The sequence below is a fragment of the Pleurodeles waltl genome, chromosome 2_1, assembly GCF_031143425.1.
Source record: "Pleurodeles waltl isolate 20211129_DDA chromosome 2_1, aPleWal1.hap1.20221129, whole genome shotgun sequence".
Lineage (NCBI taxonomy): Eukaryota > Metazoa > Chordata > Amphibia > Caudata > Salamandridae > Pleurodeles > Pleurodeles waltl.
In genome coordinates, this window is record NC_090438.1 from 281778402 (window position 1) to 281805667 (window position 27266).

A 27266-nucleotide genomic window follows, 5' to 3' on the forward strand; every position below is an offset into this window, starting at 1 on the left:
CCCCATGTAAACAATGAGACCAATGCTTCTGGAAAAATGCTCGAAACATCTTCCAGCCTCTATAAAGACATCAGTTTATGACTGAATGTGAGCAGCCATGGTGAATACTTCCTGAAAACCAGACATATGTTATCAGCAGTTTTCAGTTTTATAGCAAGAATAGAGGCTTCTTTCTCTTCAGTGCGAGTAAAGGAGGCATGGCAACACGATTCAGAGAATAAATACATGACCACGAAGTCCGATTTCCCGAGGAGGAATTTAGAATAAAAATCAGTAATGTTTTGAGAGAGGATGTGGCGTAACATGTAGAGCTGTTGACTTTGGAACTGGGAAACCATCGGTTCTCCTTATGCCTACAAAAAAAACAAATCAAAGCAAAAAGAAAAAGGAGTGCAAGCAAACAAACAGAAATAGGTTAACAAGCAATGATACATGTAACAGGGCCAGTCACCAGGGATAAGAACCATCCACAGAAAGGAGGGACAAATGTGAACAATTAGCCACAGAAAGGAAAGGAATTTTGGAAAACATGCACAGGAACAAATGGCAAGAAAGGGATGTGCTAAAATCCCACAGAGGAGATACGGCATGTCTTGAGGAGACAGAGCATGCGCTGCCTAGGCGAGACCTAAAAAGGAACCGTACAGCCGGCGAAACAGAAAATGTTAGAGTAATTTGACAGGTACATTTTGCACTGGCTAATTTGCCTGATTGGGAGTGCCAAGGGTCATTTTTGTGTGGGCCAGAACTACCTGCTAGAATCAAGCCAGTTTGGTTTCAATGCAAAGCCAGATCAAATAAAGTTACTCAATGTAGAAAGACTTCACTTTACGTGGAATCCTATGGCTGACTGAAAACAGACACAGACAGAGGACAACAGGCGAATCCTCTGAAGTTTCTACACATTATATATAATTTCCACACAATTGCACATAAACATGATTTACCCTTGGACTGTTGTGTGTGGGAAGAGATTTGTACTAAGGAGTGTGCCTGGGGTACAACTCTATACAGACATGGCAAGCTGATCTTGTGCAACAAATCTAATATTGTGCATGCAATGCATTTTTAGTGTGAGTATGAACAATGGCATCATTAGCACATCTCAAGATAGTTAACATAGAAATACTCGATTCTTTGCCACTGCAGACTTCTGCCCACTGTGGCGCAAGTTTTAGTGAATCACGTATATGGTTTAATGTATTCATAAGCAATAGCTTTTTGATACAAACCTCATTGGATAACTTAATAAAAAGAACGCTATGTACAAAAGGATCCCAATGAATGATGGGATAATATTTCTAAGATGATCTGTTGCTGCATCCATCTCTGGTGATAGTTGCTGCTTTGTATGGCAGAACATCCCTCGATAATAATTATTGTTATAGCCTCATTGAAAAAGAGCCTGTATGGAGGTAAAGAATGAATTCAATGATTAAGGCACAGAGGGTGGGTCGATATGAGGAGTGGAGAGCAGTGTTCCCACTTTGCCCCAAGTTGTTAAGAGTACCCTGTTGCTGGTAAAATAAGGTGCTAATACCACTGTAGGAATCATAGTCAACATCTCGATGGCAGAATGATTCAGATTTTAGAGACCAATACATTTACTTCTACCACTACTACTGGTACTACTACTGTGCTATTACCGAGTGGATATTGTATAGCTCATTGTTAGAAATGGGGTCTGCGAGACAGCGTCAGTAATGGAGGGACATAGGTATCTTTGATAAAGTAGTTTATTAGGGTGAATACAGATTTTACAGTCTCTAAGTCTTTTATCCTTGGTCTGTTTTGGCTCTTTGTCTTTTCCTCCTTTTCACGTTTTCTCTCTCTTTTGTTCTTCTTTTCCAGAGGGCGACTCAGGAGGAGCATGCAATGAAAGAAGAATACAGAAGGTTGGTATGTATGTTCTCCTTTGTTTTACTTTCCTTCTTTCTCCTCACCGTTTTCTGGCTCCTTCTTCCTACCTTTTTTTTCCTGCGGTTAATTTCACTTTCCTCTCTGTTATAGTCCTACTCACTATCTTGTGGTCTTCCTTATTTCCCTGATCTGCTTCTTTCTCTTTTATCTTCTCTTTGTACTTTCCCCTTTCTGTCTGTCTCAATTTATTTCCTTTTCTTTAGCTGAGCTTCTTCCGTCCTGTCCTATTTTCCTGTGCTGGTTTCTACTTTCCTCAAAAATGCCGCAGTGGAAAAATAATTTGACGAATAAAACAAAAAACAAAAAATCTCATAGAGCATAATCTGCTTTGTTCTTTTCCTCTTTAGCCTTGGGTTTTTTTAAATTTATTTTTTCTCTCTTTTCTCTTTTTCTCTCTATCTATACAAAATATAGATCATACCAAAAAATTATAAAACAGGGAATGAAAAATACATTTTTTTAAAACAAGCGTTGTCTATCTGATGTTGCCTCACCCCTTTTCTGTATCGGTTTTGAATTACAGAAGGGAAAATAAAAGAAACAACAACAAACAAGAAAAATTAAGTTAAGTGTCCCTTTTTCCAAGTCCGTACCTGGTTTGGCCACGCTGTTCCTAGAGCGTGGCCGGCGTCAGCGTTCTGCTGTCTCCTGAGCATCACCTCTAAGGCTTGGGTCCGGTGTTCCTATTTTCTTCTCCTGCGTCTTGGTCATCTCTTCTGTGGACGTTTTCTCTCGCAGTGGCGGTCACCGCGGCGTTCCTTCTTCCTCTGCTTCCGGGCCTTTAAATGGTCCCGCGTCTTCCGGGTTCTCAGCATTCCCTAATGCCGTGAGGAACACTTCTGGGTCGGGATCGGAGGTACCGGAAGTGCCCCCGGGGTCTCGGCCCTCCACGGACGTACCCCCGGGGCACACGGGGGTCGTGTCCACGGAGGATGCCCTGTTACAGGGTCCTTGGTTGGCAGTCAGGTTAGCCCCGTGTCCAAGCAAGGGCCCTCACTCTAGTCAGGGCAATGAAGAAACACACCAGGTTAACTTCCACTCAGCCCCCTGGTAGCTTGGCATGAGCAGGAAGGCTTACCCCAGAAGCAATGTGTAAAGTATTTGTACCAACACACACAGTAATACAGTGAAAACACTACAAAATGAACACCACACCAGTTTAGAAAAATAGGCAATATTTATCTAAATCAAACAAGACCAAAACAACAAAAATCCAAAATACACTAGTCAAGATATGAATGTTCAAAAGTCTTACCACATAGAAAACAATGGAAATGTTGATTTTAAACAAAGTACCTGGTTTGCCCCAAAAATAAAGCAGCACGGGCAACAGTGCATTGGAAAAGTCAGAGACGTGTTGATTCCTTACTCACAAGTGAGACCATGCGTCGTTTTCTTCTCCGGTCCGGTCGGCGATACGTTTTTCTCCATCGCAAGAGAGTGATGCTTCAATTTCCGGACCGGGCACCTCAGATCCGAGCAGGTTCACAATAACTTTGATGCTCAGCAACGATGCGTGAGAAATCTGATCACATGGGCGTCCGTTATCAGCAGCCGCAAGCGGGTGTTGCGTCGTTTCTGCAGCCACGATGCATCAATCTCCCAGCCGTGATGCAGGTGGAGTGTTGATTTCAGCTGCGAAGTGGGTGGCACGTCATTTATCAGCCGTGTTGCAGATAGTGCATCGAAAATTTCCCCGCATGGCATTCTGTGCGTGGAGTTCAGTCCTTGTTCTGCCAACTTCACATTCCAAGGGCCCAGGGTGCAGGCAGAGGAAGCCTTCGATGGCCCTGAGACTTCAGAACAGGAGGCAAGCTCAGTTCAAGCCCTTGGAAAGTCTTCTCAAGCAGGAATGCACAACAATGTCCAGGCTTTGTCCCCTTTCACAGACAGACACAGCAACTGCAGGATAGCCCAGCAAAGCACAATCACAGGCAGGGGTAGCACTTCTCCTCAGCTCTTCTCTTTGGTAGAGGTTTCTCTTGGTTCCAGAAGAGATTTAAATTCTGGGATTTTGGGTCCAATACTTATACCCCCTTCTACCTTTGAAGTAGGTAAACTTCAAAGGAAAGTCTCTGTTGTTTACAGGATCCTGCCTTGCCCAGGCCAGGCCTCAGACACACACTAGCGGGTTGGAGACTGCATTGCGAGAGGGCAGGCACAGCCCATTCAGATGTAAGTGACCACTCCTCCCTCCACCCTAGCCCAGATGGCTTATCAGGATATGCAGGCTACACCCCAGCACCCTTTCTGTCACTGTCTAGAGGAGATTCACAAACAGTCCAACCGTCAGCCTGACCCAGACAGAGAATCGACAAACAGGCAGAGTCACAGAATGGTTTAAGCAAGAACATGCCTACTTTCTAAATATGGCATTTTCAAACTAACAATCTAAAAACTAACTTCACTAAGAGATGTATTTTTAAAATGTGAGTTCAGAGACCCCAAACTCCAGATTTCTATCTGCTCTCAAAGGGAAACCGCACTTTAAGGATATTTAAAAGCAGCCCCTATGTTAAACTATGAGAGACACAGCCCTTGCAACAGTGAAAAACGAATTTGAAAGTATTTCACTGTTAGGACATGAAAAACACATCAGTACTTGTCCCACCTTTAACATACACTGCACCCTGCCCATGGGGCTACCTAGGGCCTACCTTAGGGGTGCCTTCCTTACATGTATCAAAAGAGAATGTTTAGGCCTGGCAAATGAGTACACTTGCCAAGTCAAATTGGCAGTTTAAACCTGCACATACAGACACTGCAGTGGCAGGTCTGAGCCATGTTTACAGGGCTACTAATGTAGATGGCACAACCAGTGCTGCAGTCCCACTAGTAGCATTTGATTTACAGGCCCTGGGAACGTCCAGTGCATTATACTAGGGACTTACTAGTAAATCAAATATGCCACTCATGGAAAAGCCAATTACACATACACTTTACACAGGAGCACTTGCACTTTAGCACTGGTCAGCAGTGGTAAAGTGCATAGAGTACCAAAAACAGCAAAAAATAGAGTACAGCACACAGTCAAAACATGGAAAGCAGAGGCAAAAAAGACAGTGTGGACCACGCCAAGGATGCCAGGTCTGGGGAATGTCGGGGGGAGGAGTCCCAATGCCCTTGCAACTCCAGCCGGCTCCACACCTCCTGCAGGAGCTGCTATTGCTCCCGCCCACAGGGGTCATCTAAAAATGCTGCTACCTCCGGGCGGGAGCAATTGTTTCATCTCTTTTCCTGCCCACTGTGAAAACAGATGAAAGTCCATTCCCAGGGTGCAGGACCATTTTTGATGCTATGCCCGCTGGGAGTGGACTTACTCTTGGCTCTTGCTTGGTGGGAGCATTACATTTCTCACACCAATTGAGAGCAAACAGAGGTCTCCCTGCCTACACCAGTTTGAGAAGGGAAACTGCCATGCCCCAACGGTGGGCACACTGGGACAGAGCAGAGCCAGCTCTTGGGGATGGAGTCCTGAGGGCCATTAATTGCTCTGGAAGGAGAGCCAGCACAACCGGACCTGTGGGGTTCGGGTCCCCAGGTCTGAAAATGGCCGTGGTGGGAAGCCCCCTACACTGTGATTTCGCTGGACCGTATGGGTTCGCGTCCCCTGGGGTAAAAATGGCCTTGGGATGGGGGGGCCACATGCCCCCCCTGTTTTCATTTTTGGCCAGGCCCCAAGGGGTGGCTGTCCCTGGGGCCATAATCGGCCTGGGGAGGGGGCCATGTGCACTCTCTCCTCTCACTTATAAAAGTATATTCCCCCTGGGACCTGGCACATCCAAAATGAAAGCAAGTATGGGAGGACACACCACATATATGCCACAATCAGGGAGCTGGAGAGTCACCTATCGCAGCAAAAGTAGAGTGAGGCTGGCTGAGGGTATCCAATACAGGTCTAGGTTTATGCTGTCTTTCCACTCGCATATCAGCACTCAGAGCCACAATCAAGAAGCTGGGCAAGTACTCTAAGGGCAGCAAAATCAGCATGAGCCAGTTGGTGTTTATTGCAGGTCCAGGTTTACGGACACACCCCACTCACCCATGTCAGCACTCAGGATCATAAATGTGAGTGAGTGCTTCAACTGCAGCAAAAGTACACAGACGTACAGAGAGGGACTGAATGACACACATAACTTTGAGGACAACAAAGGAGGGATAGGAACAGTGAGAGCAGCGTGTGTCCAACACATGTCCAAGAACACAAACACTTGCACATACACACTCAGGACTACTGTCTGGAAATGTTTCTATCTAAAGGAAAGATTAGCACTGTCAGTCATTGGTTGCCCAGAAAAGAATGAAGAGGACCAACAGCACCCCTCCCTCATTCAGGTAAACACTCAGGAGTAATTACAAAGAACTGACAAATTCAATGGTGAGCAAGGATCGGTGGGGCAGTGGGTCTACAATACTCCAATATTGGAGTATTTTAGATTATAAGCACTAGCACTCTCTGAGATAAACAGTCACAGCAAAATGATAAAAATCAATTAACATGGTATTTTTTTATGGAACCAAAATATATAGTTAAACTTTGGCTAGTGCTTGTTAAAATTTAAAAGACAAATGTATCATCCATCAGGTAGGAAATTGGGGACTATCAAAAGTATGTTGTAACAAGAAAAACAGGGCATGTTAACCCTTATTCTTTAGCCACATCTCTTAAAAAAGTGGCTGCAATTCGCTGAAAAAAAACAGTTAAAAGTTAAGTTATGCTCCTTGCTCAAATTCGTTAAAACACTGAAAATCGCTATGTTCAGCAGTTGAAACCATAACTATCACTTCCCCTTGTGGTGCGAATGCCATCACACATGACACCATTGATGACATCATAAGGGACAACACTGATTACGTCGCTAATGACATCTACACTGGCATGACTGCTTGAACCATAAAATGTGCCACTCATTTGCGCTGCCTGTGACATCACACATGACATCATTGATGGATGGTGGTTTCTCATTTTAGTATTCCAACGCCTGGAAGGGCTGAAAAGGCTAGAGTCACCTCTGGTCTAACATCATGAGGTCATTCCAGTCAGCAAGGCACATTGCACAGACACCAAAGCACTATGTGGAACTAGACAGAGCGCCTTACAATTCAATTAGATCTAGGAATGATTCAAAGTAGATACCCACTACTGAATTTAAATGATTCTAAAATGAAAACCAGTTGTTTATGAAAGGAGATAGGCACTAGCAACCATCCACTTAACAGTTAGTTGTGATCTTGTGATATCCAGCTAATGGCGTTGCAGATATCAAATCTATCTAAAAAAAAAAAACAGCAAGTCGCACAATTTTGTACAGCAATTGTATGTACATGCTCGTGACTTTGTATAGCTCAGTGCACCTCAAAGTGGGGAAAATAAAACACTTACAATGAAACGTTGTCGTCAGCCGATGCGCTAACTCCCTTCGACACCTCATTTTGGATGCCATAGAAATCTTTGTTTACAATAACCACGGTACTAACGATAATTGCCGGTACTCCTAATACGAAAGTGGAAGAAAGAGGGAGCATTATGCAAATGTCGAAGCAATGACGTCTAGCAATTTATTCATCAAAGTAAGTGATTCCATTATTCATGAGCGCAAAACTGCTAGAGATAAGATATTCTGATCTTTTATATAGAGAGGAGCTTCCGCGCGCCCTGCTGTAGGTAATATAATAAGCGCGGCAATCATGCTCCGCTGCACGCAGTACTTCATAAGTCAGACCTGCCGCGCACTCCCACACCCGTTACCCCGCCAGGGAACTCTTGTGCCAAAGGGTGGGGGAAAACAATTGAGGTGTAAAACTAGGGCGGGGATCAAAAACATATTAATGAGGAAACATTCTTCTTCACATACCATGTGTGTTACTGCAAAATAAAAAACGATTTGTTAGAGGTGACAATGCAAATGTTTTTGTAGCAAATGTGTCCCAAATGTTTTAAGGTTTGATAGCAAGTGGTGTGCATAGCATTCTTTTTTTCCTTTTTCTGAATTTTAATGATGTGCATGTGAGTTAGAATGTCGCTGATGTCACCAGGGACTGACAGGTCGTTTTTAGGAGCTATGTCTGAGGCTGGAAGATATCTGATAAATGTATCTCGTTTTTAAACTCGTCAACTGTTGGGGCAAGTGAATAGCCTGGCCATGATTTGTGTGCAACTGAAAAGTTTAGAGGTTTTTATTGTGCAGGTGGAAACGCAAACCAAACACTGAGTGCGGCATCAATAAGTTCAGGTTCATTTGTATACAGCCCTTAATACCCCTGACGAGGCGTTAATGTAATGTAATGTAAGGTGGATTTGCGGAGCCCTGCTTGTCACTCACAGAGGTATGCAGGAGCTGAGTAAGTGACTGTAGGCCTGTGTTGAGGCTAGGCTTGAGAATAGACAGTCTCGGTGGTACCAGAAGCCTAACTGAAAAGTCAGTTGTGGTGTTCTGTAACTATGTTGTGAGGTAAGCTCTGGAAAGTAAGGTGGTTGCTAATGTGGAATGGGTTGGTAGCGCATTCCATGTCAGTTGCTTCTGCACCTTGATCTAAGCAGTCTTATTAAAGAAGATTAACTCCACATACCTGTGTTGGGGAGGAGAGGCAAGATGGCAATCGAGTAGCATAGAAGTCTCGAGCTCTCTCCCCTCAACTAGCCTAAGCTGCTTTCTTACCGGTGGTATGTGACAACGGAGCGATCAGGAGACGTGTTGGGAAAATGATCCCACATTAGCAGAATTATGGGATGCTGCGGACCCGATGTCACCTAACTGTGGCTTTTTCCCAGTTCAGCCGCCACCAGACTCCGTCTCAGGCTTTGACCATTATCTACCTGAAAGCCACGGAGGCTAGCATGGCTGTACTCGCTCCAGTATCAGCACCGCGGATGGTGACCCATGTTAACGCTCAGTTATTTTTGCAATTAATAATGAATATTCATGTATTTTGAGTGTTGAAATTGCAAAGAAAAAATAATGCACGCATTTGAAGGTGTGCCCACGTAAGTGGCCGTCAATGTTCACAAAGTATAATTATTAATTGTTTATTAATATGAAATGTTGAGCTCATGTTTGAATAATGTAGTAATATGTCATATTGAGGATTATGCACTATGTAATAGCTTTAATAATTATAGGCCTTAACTTAGCGAGGTCTTGACCTAGTTGCACAGCCTCATATCAAGCTGCATTGCTTGGGCGTTTTTTAAAATGGATGCTTAGAGAATTAAATTGTTATTTTCCACTGTGCTGGCCAAATGCTTGTCGCTGAAGTCTTTCTCATGAGAACTGCTTGCTAGTAGATGATGTACTAGCTAATGCAACATTGATTAATGTAATGTGTGTAAGACTGACTTTCCCAGGGAAGAACAATGACCACACTGACTGGAGTATAAGCTGCAACAATATTGTTACCTGACGAGCTGGATGATGAGAACAGTACAAAAGGAGCCAATCATTGACATGTGACCCACGTACTAGTAGAAATGTAGATTTAAAGTTTCTGATTTATTGGATTCATTGCAAATATGCGATCCCTTGACCAATAAGTACTTGGGAAGTAGTTTTAGGAAATCTAACTTAGCCAGACTGCACAGAAAGGAGATACCGCCATTACTTTCTTGACCGTCTTGAAAAGAGACATGCTTAACTTTATTGCCTAAAGAGACTTTGCCATTTCTGAACTTTGATGCTGAATCCTGATGCCTTGCTGACCAGATTGATTGTCCTGATGACGAAGACTATCTTAGCTTGCCGATCCAATTAAGGAGAGGTATACTATCACTGATGTTGTTTGCTATGTCTGTTTGCTTTTGTTTCTAGGTACCAACCACTATTTTGATAGAGCCATAGTTAGATGTTTTCCAAATCTGTGTGACTAAATTGTTTTGCATGCAGCCCAAACATGCTATTCTAATATGGCGTTAGTTAGGTATCCTCACTAATGAAGTTCAATACAAATACATGTAATAATTTTTAATGTCTTTTCTTTGCTGAACCTAAATGTATGTAATTTTGTTTGTGCAGTTATTCTTGTTAATAATTTATACTGTAACCTTAGAATGTGTAGTAGCTCAAGCTTTGATTAGATTGCAATTCTTTCACCGCTTTGGTCGGCCAGTGTTGTTTCTGTATGTTTATCATTTGATTTTGAGATTAACCTACATGACATTAGCATTGTTAATATAGGGAAATAAACATTCTAAATTTCACATAAACGTGTGGTTATTCGTGACTGCAAGGTCATGGTGTGTGACAATTACTGACTTCTATTGATTACTAATGTTATTGATTGTTATTGATTATTGATTTGTGCATGTACGGGATATATGGTGGAAAAACCTCGAAGCGAGTCAAAAGGTTCATCGATCTATTTGAGTCTCTTGTAAGTTTACCTATTAAGGTCTGACGCTCTAACACACGTGCTAAGCTCCAGGTGGTGTGTGCATCGTTGGAGAAGAGCTGCCACGGCCAATCAGCAAAGATGCCACCAAAAGCAAGTCACCCTCCCCATGAGAAGAGTGAACCCCTCAGAACGAGGCCCCTCATGGAGGTCAGGCATGCCAGGAGTGCACTTCGACTTCGGCAACTGAAAAGGTAAAGGTAGCTGGTGCAGCAGGCACCGATACAGGGACGGAGGATAAGCCATGGGCCTCATTGGTTGATGGTCAGCAGCAGCAGCAAATGGAGCTAAAAGTAGAAGGTCTCGGGGCAAGTATCTAGGCAGTCAACAATAACTAGCTACCTCTCCTCTGTGGCATGGGTAAGACCCCTGCGGCTCTTATAAGTGGGGCAGAGCCAGATGATGTGAAGAGAAACATAGTTGCCAGCAGGGAACAAGTAAGTCTGCAGAATTGGTTACATTGTCTACATGAGAGAGTGTTGTAGAGGAATGTTCCTCATCCCGAAGGGGCTGGGGGTCTCCCTAACATGGTATCTGCCCAGGCAGTAGAGCTGTCTTGTACAAGGCTGGCTTCCGATGTGCAGAGGACTTGGGTGTGGCTGATAAAACAACCAGGGAAGAAGGGTATTTAACCTTTCATACACATCAAACTCAGGATCTACCTGAAAGGGAGACAAGCCTGTTACCTATAATGACAGACAGGGGGTTTGTAAAGCAGGTGGGATGCGGCTGCCAGGGGGGAGCGTCCTGGCAGAGGGCACAGGAAGATGAGATGTTGTGACTGGACCGGGCTATCCCCCTCCAGTCCCACCAGCTACTCCCCAGATACCACCTGAAGAGCTGAACCCCAACAAACAAAGCTTAAAATGGTAGGACTGGATTCTTCTGAGCGTGTTGATCAATTCTTCTCCCTCACAGATGGGACAGATTCTTTGTGCTCAAGTTCTACGGACTTGGGGAAATGGGGAGATGGAGTTAGAGATTCAATGGTGGGCACTGCTCGGACCTCTTCAGATTCTGGTTCTGACTCTGCGTCTTGTGGTACCTCAGATGATCTGTGAAGGACAGTGAGGTAGAGAAGGAAACTGCAAACTAAGAAGGTCAGGAACGCTGGCCCCAAAAGATGGACGGAAGAAAAGAGTTACAGACTGTCTTCTTGGACCCTGAAGTGTGAATATTTGGCCACAAACCAGATCTATGTGGAGGACCCCTAGCAACAGAGGGAACTATCTCCAGGATCAAGTATGGCTGCCATCTTGGCCGGATGAGAACCATCATTGAGGTTAATCAATAGTACAATTAGGCAACTTAAAGATGCAGCCCGCAGTGAGAGCAGGAGATCATGGCTGAGTAATAAGAAGTTACAGAGCTCTATAAAGAGGGTGAACAAGCCCAGCTCTGAGACTGGGGAGAGGACTGCTGCAACTGAGGAGCATGCTACATTGTTAGAACAGGATGTTGGAACTCTACAAGACAAGGAATCGCAGAAAGCCCAGCTACGTGATGTAATGTGGAAGCTCAGGGACTTTGAAAATAGACAACACAGGATCAATCTGAGGTTATCGAGTCTTTCAGAAGGGGTCTAAAGGGAGCAATGCCAGGACTTTCGTGGTTGGACTCCTGAAGGGTGCATTTCCAGAACTATCTATGTGGCACTGGGACACTGAAATTTAAAGGGCACATCGGTTCTCGTTATGTCCTAAAAAATTGCGAGCTGGGGAAGTGCCCCAGCCCCTAGCTATGCTGGTATATTTTTGGAATTATTTGCTGCTTCAAGCCATTTTTGAGACGGCCCACCTGGATTCTAAGAGATCTCACGAGGATCACTCTTTTTTGGCACGTCCAGATTTTTGCCATCCCCGGTGGAGATAAGGTGGCAGTTGTGGCAGCTCATTAAGTTTCTCTGAGGTAAGAGCCTCTGAGTACATATCAAGCTGGCATCGGGGGGAAGGGAGGGTAAGGGGAGAGGGAAGCTGAATGGCCCTTGAGGTGACTAATGATCTTTTTTTACATTAAGATGTGGTCTGTGATGGGGAGGGCTGCTTTCCTCCCCAGTTGTTTGGTTTCGGCCTTCGGCTGTCCTTGGCAGGGCAGAGTATCTTGGGTGAAAGGAAGGGAGGCCCAGGTCATTATGGTAAACTTAGTAAAAATTTGGGAACATTGCTGACAGTGGTGACTCTTGAATCATGATCTCAGGAGTTCTTTTGGGTATGGTGGGGGTATCTACTCATAAACATCATGGGGGGCCTTACATGCTCTTTTTTGTAGGGTGAGGGGCAGTGGGTGGGGTGTGGTTGGCCGGATGGGTTTGTGGGAGAGAGGTGTGGGGGAGTGGGAGGGGATGGGAGTGCAGAGGGGAGCTGGACTGAGAGTGCATTGGAGGAGAAGAGAAGCCTATTTTGTTGTTAAGCTGCCAGAAGTGATTGAGGGGCTGTGCTGTGTACCTTCATATATAGTAACTCATGAATAAGCTTCACATTGCAACCGTTAGTGTTTGTGGACTAAACCATGCTAAGAAAAGGAGGAGTGTAGCAGTTGATTTGAAAATACTTCATGCTGACATCTTGTGCTTGCAAGAGACACATTTGGATAGCTCTAGACAACACCTGTTATAACCTCTTGGGTGTAGATTGGTTGGATGTATAACTCAGGGGTTGAGCTGCAGAGGTGTCACGGTTTTTGTATGTGGCAATGAATATAGCTTTACACGTGCAAAAATGGATAGCTGTGTGAGGTGGGTGATAATACATCGCGTACACCTGAATGAGTCATTTACCCTGGCTACGGTGTATGGATCAGAAGTAGATGATCCATCTCTATTTGATTGGTTAATTCTGGAACTCGCTCTCTGGACTACACAAATAGTGATATGCAGGAACTTTACCTTTACCAGCACTGGTATACGGCTTGAGGTTGGTAACTCGGGATATACGGGCCGGAAGCCAAATGTTTGCAACTTCCAATACGGCCTAGAAATATCCATGGTTAATGCGATGTCTGGGCTAAACTTAAACCGACAGACTCAGGGTGTACTTAGTATTCGTCACCGCACTGATCTCATGCTCGGTTAGACTATGGGGGTCATTCTGACCCTGGCGGTCCAAGACCGCCAGGGCCACGAATGACGGAAGCACCGCCAACAGGCTGTCGGTGCTTCCATGCCCATTCTGACCGCGGCGGTAAAGCTGCGGTCAGAAAACCGGGGCCGGCGGTTTCCCGCCGTTTTTGCCCCGGCTGGGCGAATCCGCCAGGGCAGCGCTGCCCTGGGGATTCTGACCCCCTTACCGCCAGCCTGTTTCTGGCGGTTTTCACCGCCAGGAAGAGGCTGGCGGTAAGGGGTGTCCTGGGGCCACTGGCATGGGCAGTGCAGGGGCCCCCTAACAGGGCCCCATGAAGCTTTTCACTGTCTGCCTAGCAGACAGTGAAAAGTGCGACGGGTGCAACTGCACCCGTCGCACTGCCGCAACACCGCCGGCTCCATTTGGAGCCGGCTCCTGTGTTGCGGCCCCCATTCCCGCTGGGCCGGCCGGCGCTAACTTGGTTAGCGCCCGCCGACCCAGCGGGAATGTCGGAATGAGGGAAGCGGTATTTTGGCCGCATGGTGGCCAAATGCCGGTTCCCGCCTGGCGGGTGGCTACTGCCGCCCGCCAGGGTTGGAATGAGGGCCTATATGTTTATCTCTCATGTTCTTAACGATGCAAGAATAGAAAAGTACCCTAGGGTCATGTCTGACCATAACCCATTGGTGCTAGAGCTTACGGGGAAGAAGTTGTGGTCTCCCACCTTATACTGGACTTTTGATCGGGCCCTTTTGGGAGTTGAAGGTTATAGAATGTTTATAAATTGCTGGATTATGGAATTTGTTTAGATCAATTGAAGTAGTGCCCCAATAGAGGTAGTGTGGGATGCTTTTAAAGTAGGGGTGTGGGGTGAGACCATGAGCTTTGGCTGGAGCCACCAGAAAAGCCAGGCACAGCAACTTAAAGAGCTGTACAATGTATTGGAGGAAGCCAAAAGACGATTAATTGCGACAATTGCTACTAGTGATGATATAGAGGAGGGTCAGCTTAAAGGTTGTGCTGGCCCGGGCGGAACCTACCTAACTATCTGGTAAAAGAAGTATACAGTGTGGAGGAGGGAGTGTTATGAATATGGAGAGTGAATAGGACAAATTTTGGCAGTTCGGACAAGAGACAGGGCCAGACAAACTGTCATAGTAAGGATTACGGATGACCAGGGTAAGATATTCTCAGACCCCGATGATATATGTGAGGCATTCCGGGGGTTTTATGAACAGCTCTATTTAGCTGAGAATTAGTCCAATAGCTTGGAAGAAGCCTCTGGAGTTTCTTAAATTTAATTCCTACAGGAGGGCTGAGCTCTACTCACAGGGATAGATTGGAGGCTGCTCTTACACTGGAGGAGGTTCAGGAAGCAATAGCCAGTTTGGCAGCAGGGAAAGCGGTAGAGGGAGATGGAATTCCGTTAACATTTCCAGAGTCTTTTTGGAGCAGGTAAAAGTGGACTTGCTGGCTTTATTTAAGCCTCCTGGCTCTCTGCAAGGATGTGCATCTTCTTGAAGAAGGATAAACCCCCAGAGAACATGGGATCATACAGGCTGATAATGCTGTTAAACAGCGACGTCAAGATCTATACTAAGATTTTGGCCTCACGTTTGACCCGATAATAAGCAAACTTGCTTTGTCCAGTCAGCATGGGTTTGTCCCTGGAAGGGGCACCACTAACCATATTCAAACGGTAATTCCCCTCTTGGATTCTGCAGCACTCGGATGGCCCATTGACTCTGATTTTTTTAGATGCCAAAAAGGCTTTTGATAGGGTATCATGGACTTTTTTATGGGCTGTGATGAGACAGTTTGGTACTGTCCCACAGTATAAAGACGCTCTTAAAGCTGTATATCAAAATCATGCCACAAGTCTACAGATGATGAGGGGTCAATTGGAAGATATTTGAATCTCCAGGGGCATTAGGCAGGGTTGTCCAAGCTCCCTGCTATTGTTTGCCCTTTATATTGATCGGTTAATACAGACGCTGGAATATAATGCTTTAATTAAGCCTGTTTGGAACTGGGGTTGGGACACTAAGGTCCTGGCATATGCGGACGACATTGCAGTCATCCCATTGCCGCCTTGGAACGAATAGAACAAGAGGCTGCAAGGTTTGGCCGCTTCTCTGGCTATCTTCTTAACAATGACTAAACTCAGGTGGTTATTAACAAAAATGTGCAAGTACAGGATAAGACAGTGGTAGAGAGTGTGGTGTACTTAGGGGTGATTATATCTGCTAATTTGGATCAAGTCGTAGAGTGCAACTTAACCCCAGTGATCCGAAAGGCCACTAAGGACTTTCAAAGGCGGGATAACATACGTATAACCATAGTCGGACCAAGCAACATGTTTAATCCAAAGGTACAGTACCTGTTTCGGACCATCCCTTTAGAGATTCATGATTTTTGGTTTAAAACCTTAAATCCAATCATAATATGATTTTTATGGGCATTTGCAAAGCCAAGAAGGGCACTTAAATATATGACTCTGACTCGGGAGAAAGTTGGCTGAGCTGTGCCTGATTTGAAACTGTATTCCTGGGCAGCAGCACTCCAATTTATGGGTCCTCTAATTAGGGATCCTGGGGGAAATGGGCTGGCTGCTAAGACCCCCACTATCCATGTAAGTTTGCTGGGGAAAGCTGCAGGGGGCCTCCTTTTGTGACAGGTTGAACCTAGCTGCTTCAAAAAGACATGATTTAAATTGTTGAAAGGGACATATAGGATCTGAATCATGCTTTGAAGGAAACTGGGCCTCAATCGAATACATACTTATACTTTTATTCACCGAAATCCGTGTCTACCTGATATTTTCAGTGGTCCTGTTTTGCAGGAGTGGGAGGCAGGTAGCATTTTAAGGCTGTGAGATCTCTTTAGTCAGGGGGCTTTAATCACTTATGAGGAGCTGCATGGGAAATTTGGGGTGTCGTGGAGGGAGTTTTGTAAATATCTGCAGGTGCGTTTATTCCTAATTAAGAAAAGTGGTAGATGAGCTGGCTTTCAAGCTAGAGCTCTCATAGATTTATTAACAGGGACAGAAAACTGCACGATCGCCCAGATTTATAAAGAGCTGAACATACTAATCCCTAATGATTTAGAGCGACAGGCTGCTAAGTGAGCAACTAAGTTGGGGTTAGCATGGGCCCCGCATTTGCTCTTGGAGTCCCATGGGCTCGCGAATTTAATTCTTGTATCGGCTAACTTGCAGGGCCAACCAGTGCTTCATTTTTACTTGTTGTTTCAGGTGCTGAGCATCAGCACTTATTTTTGAGGCCCGGCGCTTATTCTTCTACTTCAAGCATTTGCTACCAGCAAAAGACACTTATGGGAAAGACGGAGGAAGAGAAAAACGAAAACGCGTCACAAAGGTAGAAAGCAGAAAGCTGCAAGAGTGAGCTGAAGGGGCAGGGAGTGGCTGTAAATGGATTGAAGAGTCCTGAGTTAGCTTTGGGATTACGCTGCCTCAGTATTCCGTGCACGCACGTTAAATGTAGCAGCCTCAAGTGTCAGAGGAGGGCTTTGAGCACCGGCACATTTTTATTTACAAATTAAGCACTGGGCCCAACACTTTAAAACAATCTTCAGCCTTTATTATACGCCTCTTAAAATTGCAAACTGGGGTGACTCCGTGGACGTTAGGTGCCTGTGGTGTAATTCATGCGAGGCTGATATAGTCCATATGTTTAGCAACTGTCCTTCTTCAAGCAGTTTTTGGGGGTAGTGCTCTAACTTCATTGATAAATGTGTGAGCAGCAAGGTGGCATTAACTCATCAGCTTATCTTGCTTGATGTGAAGAGCAATAAACTTCCCAGCCCAATTCAAAGTTTCATATTTATAGCTATCTGGTTATGTTATTGGACTTCACACCAGGTCTTCAGCTTCTTGCGGAACTTAAGAAGTGAGGAGGAAGTCCTGATGGAGGGAGGCTGTTCCAGGAATTTGTAGCTTTGTATGAGAATGATCACCTTCCCGTTCTCCTTCTGTGGATGCTGGATGTGTGTGCAAGTGAGAGTGATGCTGAGCAAAGTTGTCTAGTGGGTTGGTGGAAGTGAAGTTGGTGATTGAGGTATGCGGGTCACATGTTGTGCAGTGAATTGAATGTGCGTTTCAGCGCGTCTGGTTGAGGGGCAGTGGAGGTCTCTGAGGAGTAGTGTGGCATTGGTTTAGCACAGGAAGTCAAGGATGAGTCTGGTGGCGGCGTTTTAGATGATTTGAAGTCTGTGAAGAAGATGGGTTGGGATGCCAGCATAGAGTGTATTGTCATTGATGGCAGTACAATTCCCAAGAATAAAAACAAGTAAAACATAAATAACAATGATAATGAGAATAATAATACATACCACAGATCTCAAAATTGGTTTAACTCTTAGCCATTAATTTTTTTTTACCAATGTCAAATCTACTCACATTAATTTGATGAATGGCTGAGTTACTACCACTAGGGCAATTAAGTCAATGAATATTTTAGCAGTATACTTTGGTGTACGGAAGTTCCTTATGAGTATCTACCACTTACTGGAACACACACGGTCAACCTGGTTGGCCAACAAGTTGTGTGTTAGGGGTTTGTGTACAAAGAATAGTAATTTGTATTTGTAGTCTATAACTTGCATGTCAGACCTCGACCTTTGTTAATGTTAGTCACAAATGTTCATGGTTTCAGCACAAGTTGCAACACTGTATTTTCCAAAAACCCATTTGAGAGAAACCTAACTAAAGTAGAATGCTTTGCATATGGATGTGTGCAATAAGGTTGGTGCAGCGCATTAATGCATGTGTCTGTGTGTGGGTGTGTGTGTATTTGAACAATCCACCTTAACAACAAGGAATGTTTAGGGCATGTTATGGTAACTTACCCCATCCTACAATGCAGAACTTAAGTATGTAGTTCCGAACATATACATTAAAGACCTTGACCAGAGCAAAGTACATGTGTACAGCCTCTAGTCCCATCCAGGTGAAGGATACCAGCAAAAAGTAGTGCAGCAGGATTGCAGTAGAGATGCACAGGCCATAGTTTTTGAAAGAAGACACCCAGTTGTTGATCAGGAACAGCAGGTTTAGCATGAGCAGTGCAGTGCATAGATTCATCAATATCTTTGAGGGGTTGTCCTTTCGAAGTTGTCTGTAAGAGAGGTGACGGAAATTATAATCTATGCTTATGCCTCACAGCAACACACTTGTACTTGGCCATTTCTGGTTGTATCATGTAACTTAATATGCAGGCAGACTACCTGCATTGGTGATCTATGACTCAATGTAAATATTAAAACCCATGATTAATACAAGGCCACAGCAGCTCCAAGTTCAGATGAGGCTATAAAAGGTGATCTTCCTAAACATATTTTTTTATTTGTCTTGATGTTTGCCTTTCTTTTATTTATTTAACACTCTGCCTGGGAGTCATCTGGAGCCTAATATCTAAATGCTAAGAAACCAAAGGCACATAGCTTATCACTTCACAAGTACTTCAAAAAAACGATGACTTAAAGACAGGTTTTTAACTGTGTTCAATCCCCTATATAAGAGATGTGTTGCACTGTAAGAATGAAATATTTAACTGTGAGCATGAGTGTTAAAAATGGGGTTTCTGGTTGTCTAGGGTATGCACCTAAGCCAGCCAGAACCCACCACTCTAGTCAGGTCAAGTACGTTACCCACCAAGGATAACCTGTGCTTCCCTCTGGTAGCTTGGTGCAGAGCAGTCAGGCTTATCCTCAGAGGCAATGTGGAAAGCGTTTGTGCAACACACTCACACTAGTGTCATAATAAGTACACCATAAAAAAGACTCCGCACAGGGTTTATAAAATGTTCTTCTATATTATGGACATATCACAAAACCAAAGCAACATAAATTGGAAATATTATGCATATTGTGCCAACACTGAAATGGTACTCGTCCTGGTAATGCAGGAACCACAATGATATACAGTGTGCAATACCTTGGAAGTTATGCAGGCTTAGTGATGGGCTTAAGGGTTGCAAAACAACCTGAATTATATAATCACTGCAAGTGGAAAATGACATGAATTATATAATCAGTCCAAATAAGGCAACAGGTTTAAAACAACATATAAATCACCATATAGAATCCTAGGGAACCAGAGCACCTGTTTGCCTACTAGGTGAGTTACAGTAGGTTTTACAAGTCCTGCTGAAAGGAATATAATTATCACCTAGTGTAGGCCACAGGAGTCTCTGCGCTGCTACTTGTCAGGTTATGGTAATCCAGAGTCTTTCTAATGTTAACAGAATCCTGGCAGTGATTGCATGCAGCATTGGGGGGGACTCCCTCCAGGTGTCAACCAGTGACGTGGACAACAGACCTAGTGCCCCCAAGGTACATCCCACACAAGCGAAAGGGTGAGGACACACAATGTAGAGACAGCAGAGAGACCTCCCTGGGTCCCCTGCATCAGGAATGCTCAGATGGAACTGTAGCTGCTCTGTGCCCCACTCAGCGTCTCACTTGGGAATATGGAAGAGGAGCCTAAGTGTGGATGAGGCACCGTCTGGGTGTGGTTGCACCAGTTCAGGACTCGGTTGAGGCTACGGCTGCCTCCTCTTTTCCAAGGGGATGAGACGGCCCTCTGGCAACTCCGGCAACTCGTGTATACCAAAGCTGACTCATTGCTTCACGCATGTACTGCCTTAGCAGCTTGAGTCAGGGCCAAAACAAAATGCTGTACACCGCGCCCTTCCTTCAGAGTGCGACTGGGACTAGTGCTCCCCACGCACCAACAGCAGGACCAGATGAAGCATGTCCTGCACGCTATGATTAAAGGTACAGGGGACAGTCCCTCACAATACCAGGGGCAACACACAGTGCTCACCATGCACTAGTTTGGTCAGAAAGAAGTGAAGAATGAAGCGCTCACCAGCTGCTAGTTCAAGGCGACTTAGGTGGCCAGACTCAGAGTCCCATCACTGGTTCTGGGCAGTCACCAGTCCAAGGGGAACAATGGGGACCTAAAGCAGGGCAGCAGGAAAGCTCACCCAGCAAACAGCAGGCAGCAGGCCGGCACAGCAAAGCAGGGATTGTGGTTTCTGTTGACAGCACAGCAGTGTCTAGGTAGAAGAGAGTCAGAGAGCAGCTGGCAGCAGGGCAAAAAACAGAAAAGCAATCCAGTGAGTCCTGTAGACCTCCCAGCTAGTACCAAGCAGCAGGAAATACAGCAGAACAGTAGTCCAGAAGAGTCTTCTGAGCAGAGCAGCAGTCCTTCTGACAGAGGTTTGGTTCCAGTTCCCAAAAGTGTTTGGAAAACATGGGGTCTGAGCCCCTGTAGTTATAGTCATAAATGCCTTTGATGTAGATGGTGACTTCAAATGAACCCTTTCAAGTGTGCAACAAATCCCATTCAACCCAGCCCTGGCTCCAGACATCAGTAGGGGGCAAATCAGCTCTGTGTGTGAGGGCAGGACACAACCTGTACAAATGTAAAGTGTGAACAGCCTCTCCCTCTCCCAGTCCAGTAAGTCTATCAGTATACAGATGAATGCAGATATATCCCCTGTCACACACAGCCCTCCCTGTGTTGTGGCTGTCTGGAAAGTATACACCAAATGTAGCTGTCACTCAGCCCCAGATGTGAATTGGAGTCAGGCTGCAAAACAGATTGTGTTATAAGAGAAGAGAAATGCCCACTTTCTAAAAGTGGCATTTCTAACATAGTAATGTAAAATCCAACTAAATCAAAAAGCATGATTTCTTAATACCATTTCAAACATACCAAACATGACAACGCCCTTCCTTCCAGATCAGGAATTACCACTTAAAGTATATAGGAGAATTCCCCATGCTAACCTATAAGGGGAACAGCCCTCACAGTAATGAAAAATGAAATAGGCTGTTTGTCACTACTAGGACATGCAAAACATAAGAGTGCATGTCCTGTCTTTTACTTACCAGCACCTTGCCCATAGGTCTACCTAGGGCCTATCCTAAGGGTAACTTAGGTATAATAAGAGGGGAGTATAGGCCTTGGCAAGTAGTTTGAAATGCCAAGTCAAGGTGGCAGTAAGCTGGGCATGCGGGCCCTGCCGTGACAGGCCTGAGACAGGTTTGAAAGACTACTTCTGCACTCAGGGCTGCAAGCGTACTAGAAGCATTTAATTTAAAGGCCCTGGGTGTATGATATGCCACTTTGCAAGGGATTTACAGGTAAGTTAAATAGGCCAAACACATGTCAGCCATTCATACCATGTTTTAGGGGAGAGAACGTGCACTTTCGCACTACCTAGAGGTGGTAATGTGCCCAGAGTCCTAAAGCCAACACAAAGAGGGTCAGAAAAATAGGAGGAGGAAGGCAAAAAGCTTGGGGTAACCCTGCAAAACGGGACAGGTCCAACAATGAGTAACCTCACACTTCAAAAGGCACCTATTATTTTTTAATGGGTCATTTTATAGAACTACTCATTCCAGTGTAGGATGTCAGAGTGCTGTAAATGACACACAGAGGTGCAATAAACCATACAAATGTATTAATAAAAGTCCAGGAAATGTAACATAAGACAATGAATGTTATAAGGCATAGGAATCACAAATAGGTTATACTTGTAAACCTTACACATTAAGGCTGAATGGTTGTGAGAAACACAAAGTCAGGATATAAAATGTAGCGCAGTGATAGTGGTTGCCTGTACTATGCAGACTTTATTACTTCCCAAAGGAACCCTTCTTTGAAATCTTAGAGTAACAACAGATGGAGAAAGAAAACAATAAGCATATAAACCCATGACTTACAGTTTGCATGCAACTGCTTGATGACGGTAAATAGATCACTGTAATATATTAGGATTGCAATTTATGAACTGGAAGTAACAAAATGATCTCAGTTTAAATAGCAATAGCCTCTTACCTATCTGTGACCTGCATATTACACAATGTGCTTTGCATCAGGCACATTAACCCTCTATGTTACTTTATGATTGAAACCTACAACTGGACAAAACACTGAACTCTCCAAGAACTGCATTTACACTAGAGTTTTCTTACCACTATTATAATCCCCTTGAAATTGCTGGGCACACAAAGATCTCTGCAGCAGGGGTCTTAACCCTGTTCAAAATGCAGTCTCTTTGTGACTAACTAAGTTAAGAAAGCTAGAACCGATTTACTGTCACATATGTCCTTACTGTCAACTTCTTTGCAGTAGATTGGCTTTTTTTTAAAAATAAATGTATCTGTTGACTGTCTGACTCCGCTTTCCAAGCTCTACCCCCCATGACTGTATCACCCCTCCCCCACCCATCTTTTGCCATATCTGGACCCCCAATTTCTGGGTAAAGGTGTATTTTTTTTTTTTATTCTAGCACTTGGCGTCATATTAACAAAGTCACCTCTACCTCTACTCCCTGAAATAAGGCCCAGGATCGTGTCTGGGAAAAGGCTGGTGTTCTGGGGGGTGGGAGGGGGGTGGGGGTGGAATGGGAGGTGAAAATAAGTGAACACAATGGGAAGACAGGTAGTAAGACATTTGTAAGAGCTTCAGACTTCAGGCGCAAACATTCGCACAGTCGGCGTAGCTCAGCGACGTGTTCAAATGGCGGGAAAATGCCACTGGCAGGCGACAAAGTTTAGCTGCATTGTACTGTGGACACCAGGCAGTGTTTACCGCTGGATGCTTCATCCAATGTCAAGCATTAGATACCAGCCAATTCTGTAGTGATGGACCATTTTCTAGCCTATTATATGTGAGACTAAAATCTGCTTCCAGGTCACAACCTTTTGGTGTCAGTGGTATTTTGAATTAATCAGAGTAAACGCTGCGAGTGGTATTTGAATATATTAGCAGTGAACAGTGTAGTGCCTGATGTTAGCACCACATAGCCCAAAGCATATGTTATATGGCCAAAAATGTTGCCATCAAATGGCAATTTAAAACACCACAATCAGTTTTACCGACAGTAAAATTAATAAGCATTTTCAATGCAACGGGTCTCCCATTTGTTCGAGTTAGAGCTATTAGCGTTGTAAAGCAAAAAAAAAAAACGCAGCGCGATCGCGCTATGTGAAATTCGCGCTGCGTCGAAAATAAACAGATCAAGGTGGTCATTCTAGCCCTGGCGGTAAAAACCGCCAGGGCGAATGACCGCGGTAGCACCGCCAACAGGCTGGCGGTGCACCGTTGGGCATTCTGACCGCGGCGGTTCAGCCGCGGCCAGAAACGGAAAGTCGGCGGTGTACCGCCGACTTTCCACTGCCCTTGAGAATCCTCCATGGCGGCGGAGCCAATGGGGATTCTGACACCCCCTACCGCCATCCTGTTCCTGGCGGGTCTCCCGCCAGGAACAGGATGGTGGTAGGGGGTGCCGCGGGGCCCCTGGGGGCCCCTGCAGTGCCCATGCCAATGCCCCGTAAGAGGGCCCCAAAAAGAATTTCAGTGTCTGCCTAGCAGACACTGAAATTCGCACTCCAGCAACTCCGCCGGCTCCATTCGGAGCCGGCTTCATCGTTGCTGGGTCTTTCCCGCTGTGCTGGCGGGCGGCCTTTTGGCGGTCGCCCGCCAGCACAGCGGGAAAGCCAGAATGGCCGCTGCGGTCTTGTGACCGCGGTGCGGTCATTTGGCGGTAACCGCATGGCGGGCGGCGACCGCCGCCCGCCGCGGTTAGAATCACCGCCAAAGTACTCAGGACTCCAGGCTGAAAACATCGAGCCTCGTATGTTTTTTGTAGTTTACCGGTGCTGTGTGGGTGGGCTAAACGCCGGAAAAGGCATGACATATGCATGCCTTGCAAAAATGAAAGCAAGCGGATTTTAAAAGGCAAGCCCACGAACCAATGTAAGTGACTGACTTGGCATGGGCATGGTTTTAAACCCAAAGAGAGATTACAGAATGGACGGAGCACTTTGTGCTCGCCCATAAAAACGTGCAACACACAAATGTTAACAAGATCTAGCCTCAAATTACCCACGTCATGAACGACTGTCACAACGTGTATGTGTTTTTTTGAGTCGAGTGCAGTAAGGCCGATGCTTAAAACTAAACTTGCAGAAGTGCAAGTCTATATCAAGAAAACCAATCAGACTAAGCGGTGGACGTGCAACATGGTACAACACTGACGTTTATGGAGACAGATTGTGGAGACCTTCGAGAAAGTGACTCCCACATTGGAAGACTCGCACATTATTTAGAAGGTCATGAGAATAAAGCCAGGATGTTGAAGGGCAAGTTAACACTAAGGCTTTAGGAAACAAGATCATTACCTTTAATAAAAATCAATGTTATCAAGGCTGTAATCACTCTTGGAATGGGTCGTTTCAGGGCGGGACACTATGATATTGTTCATAAAGGAAAAAGCTACACAAGAGATTGCGGGAGGAAATGAGACAGTCTATTCTTACTCGATACTACTCTGAAGAGAATGGGAAAAGAGATCCCCTTAATCAAACAACCTGCTGCCATTTCACAAGTTAATATGACAGTTTCAGCTGCTTGGAACAGTTGAGTGCGAATGGAATTGCTGGGCCGCGGCACTGTGACAGTCAGTCTGATTCTAATGATGCCGCTGGGCTATATTGTGGTTTATGCAACCCCTAACACGCACCCCGGAATCATCGTGTGCCGAATGGGATGGTCCCCGTTTTTCTTAAACAAGAGGATAGGCATGAGTGTAGGATGCTGTAAGCAGGTGAAAGGTTCTCACTTTCTCACTAGTGTGAAGATCAGCAACATTTTAACATAGCGCAGACAGCTCTCTGGCATCAATGTAACCCAATGACAGGAACACTTTTATGGACGTACGCTTTCAGTTACAGGGACCCAGTTCAGTATTTTCCTTAGGTTCTTACATTTTAAAGGGGTTCAACTTCACCCGCACATACATCTCGGTTGGAAACGGGAAAAGCCGCTCCCACTACCTTTTGCCCTGCCTTATCCCACAGCATGGTGTCCAATCGCCTGATGTCGTGACAATATGCAATGCTAGTGGAATGCAGATGCATACACGACAATATTCCATGTTGTATAGTGTTCATGCGTTCTACATTCAGAAGCATGTAAACTCAGGCGGATTAATTGACACCTGTAAATAAATGATACATACCTACCAAAGTTTAAGGCTCGTTAAGTGAAATTTGTAAATTGTATTGTATTGTAATGTTTATATAGCTTTTACTACCGCTGTGTGGGGGCTGAAACGCCTGCCTACGGCGGTAGCAGACTATACCGTGAAGTGTATGTGGTTGGAAGCACAACTACAGATGCTTTGCACCGTGGCTAAAACCAATTTTAAAAAGTGATATGACATAGCCAGGGCTCATGCACGTTTATTTTTTTTAAGTACATTAGAGCTGAGCACGTCATGGCTTTTGGAAAAAATATTTTTAGTCATGCTGCACAGCTGTCATGCTGGTATACATCACAGCTACAAACCATTGCCAAAGCCAGCAATGCCCGCACTGTAAACCATGAACAAAAGGCATTGGCAGAGCCAGTAGGTCTCAAAGGAGGGACCTACTGGCTTTGTCAATGCTTGTTTTTTTTTTAGAGGTTTTTGGTATGGGGTTATTCTGATATTAGAAAGCATCTATAAACAATGTACAGTTTTAATATATTGTACCTGTTTTTCTAATTTGTTTTATTGTTTTGTCATACTTTTTTGTGTAAGCCTTTGAATTTGTGAGTTGATTGAATGTGAATTTGAGAAGGATGGGTAAATGGGAGCAGCTATATATTGGTCTGAATCAAAAATAATGAAGGCAATATGAATCAAAAGAAAGAAGAAGACATTATTTATTATAATTGCATTGTGATCAGAGACATGTCTATCAATGGTGAAGCATGTGGAATGTCTCAAAGGCCTAGCTGTCTATCAAAAGTTAATGGTGACCATTCAGCTCGTCCATATATAGATTTTAAGTGTAAGTCTCCCTATTAAGCACAGTGTGCTCAATTGAAAAAAATGTAATGGGGATGAAATGTGGCTTAATAGACAAGCCGGTCTACTTTAGGGAACTTGTTTTGAGTCCCAGAACAAAACCCTGTGATTCTGAGCAATGTGTGAAAAATAAAAAAAATATGACTGGCAAACAATCCTAACCCATACGGAAAGCAATTATGCCCATAGTCCATGTCTTAGTCAAAGTACATTTCGAAGCAGATAACATCTGTTGTCACCATAGGCACCCATTTCTAAAAGAAAAAGGATTTCTTTGAAGTGCGTGTGGAATAGTAAAACATAGATACAAATGGTAAGAGGTTCAACAAGGACCACAGAGGATGTACCAGGGCACACCATATACATCCAATTATCTTTTGTGTGTATTAGTAAAGATTCCAATTCGAAATTGATGTGTAGTAGTGTTTATTGTTCATCCAATATGTTCCATAAGGTGATATCCATCATACATCCAGAGAAACAAAAGCCAATGAGTGTTTCGTCAACATGACTTCCTCAAGGCAATGGAAAATGAGTTTCCAAGTACCAAATGTTTCGAAGAAGTAAATTCAATTACACCAAGGTGTCCTATTGGTGCAATTCTTGAGATCTTTAGGTCGGAGTCAGCTTGATTTGAATGAACAGACACGACCATGATAAGCCTGTCAGTACATGAATAGTAGTTCTAACGCCTTGGCGTACATACTTATTAACTTTCCAGCATCATATGAACTTCATATGATGCTATTTGCATTCTCGGTGGCTGGATGCTCACCAGTTCGACACCCATTGAGTTACTTGTTAGTGACATATTGACTGTGTTGCCTTGATTATAATACACATATGTATAGGAGGTGCGAACATTGTACACAGCCACTCTTCTTTGTTACTTAAGGACGATAGAGGAAGAAGAAAAAATAAAAAATAGTACTCAATCACAGTGTGATCAGCAGAAGGTCAACAATCAAGCTGCAATCAGTACTTGGCCTATGCTCCAGCTGAATGAAGAGGG

The 27266-nt window shown here is 44.5% G+C and overlaps 1 protein-coding gene across 2 annotated transcripts in view; it reads right to left on the bottom strand.

The window, feature by feature from the left end:
• The window catches only part of ADGRG4 (adhesion G protein-coupled receptor G4), a 1350632-nt gene that overhangs the window by 202137 nt on the left and 1121229 nt on the right, over window positions 1-27266 (bottom strand). For both annotated transcript variants that reach the window (XM_069212461.1, XM_069212460.1), the window contains exons 20-21: window positions 18231-18499; window positions 7304-7415 (exon numbers count right to left, since the gene is read on the bottom strand). In XM_069212461.1, the coding sequence (XP_069068562.1) occupies window positions 7304-7415; window positions 18231-18499 (381 nt within the window). The remainder of the gene's footprint in view (window positions 1-7303; window positions 7416-18230; window positions 18500-27266) is intronic.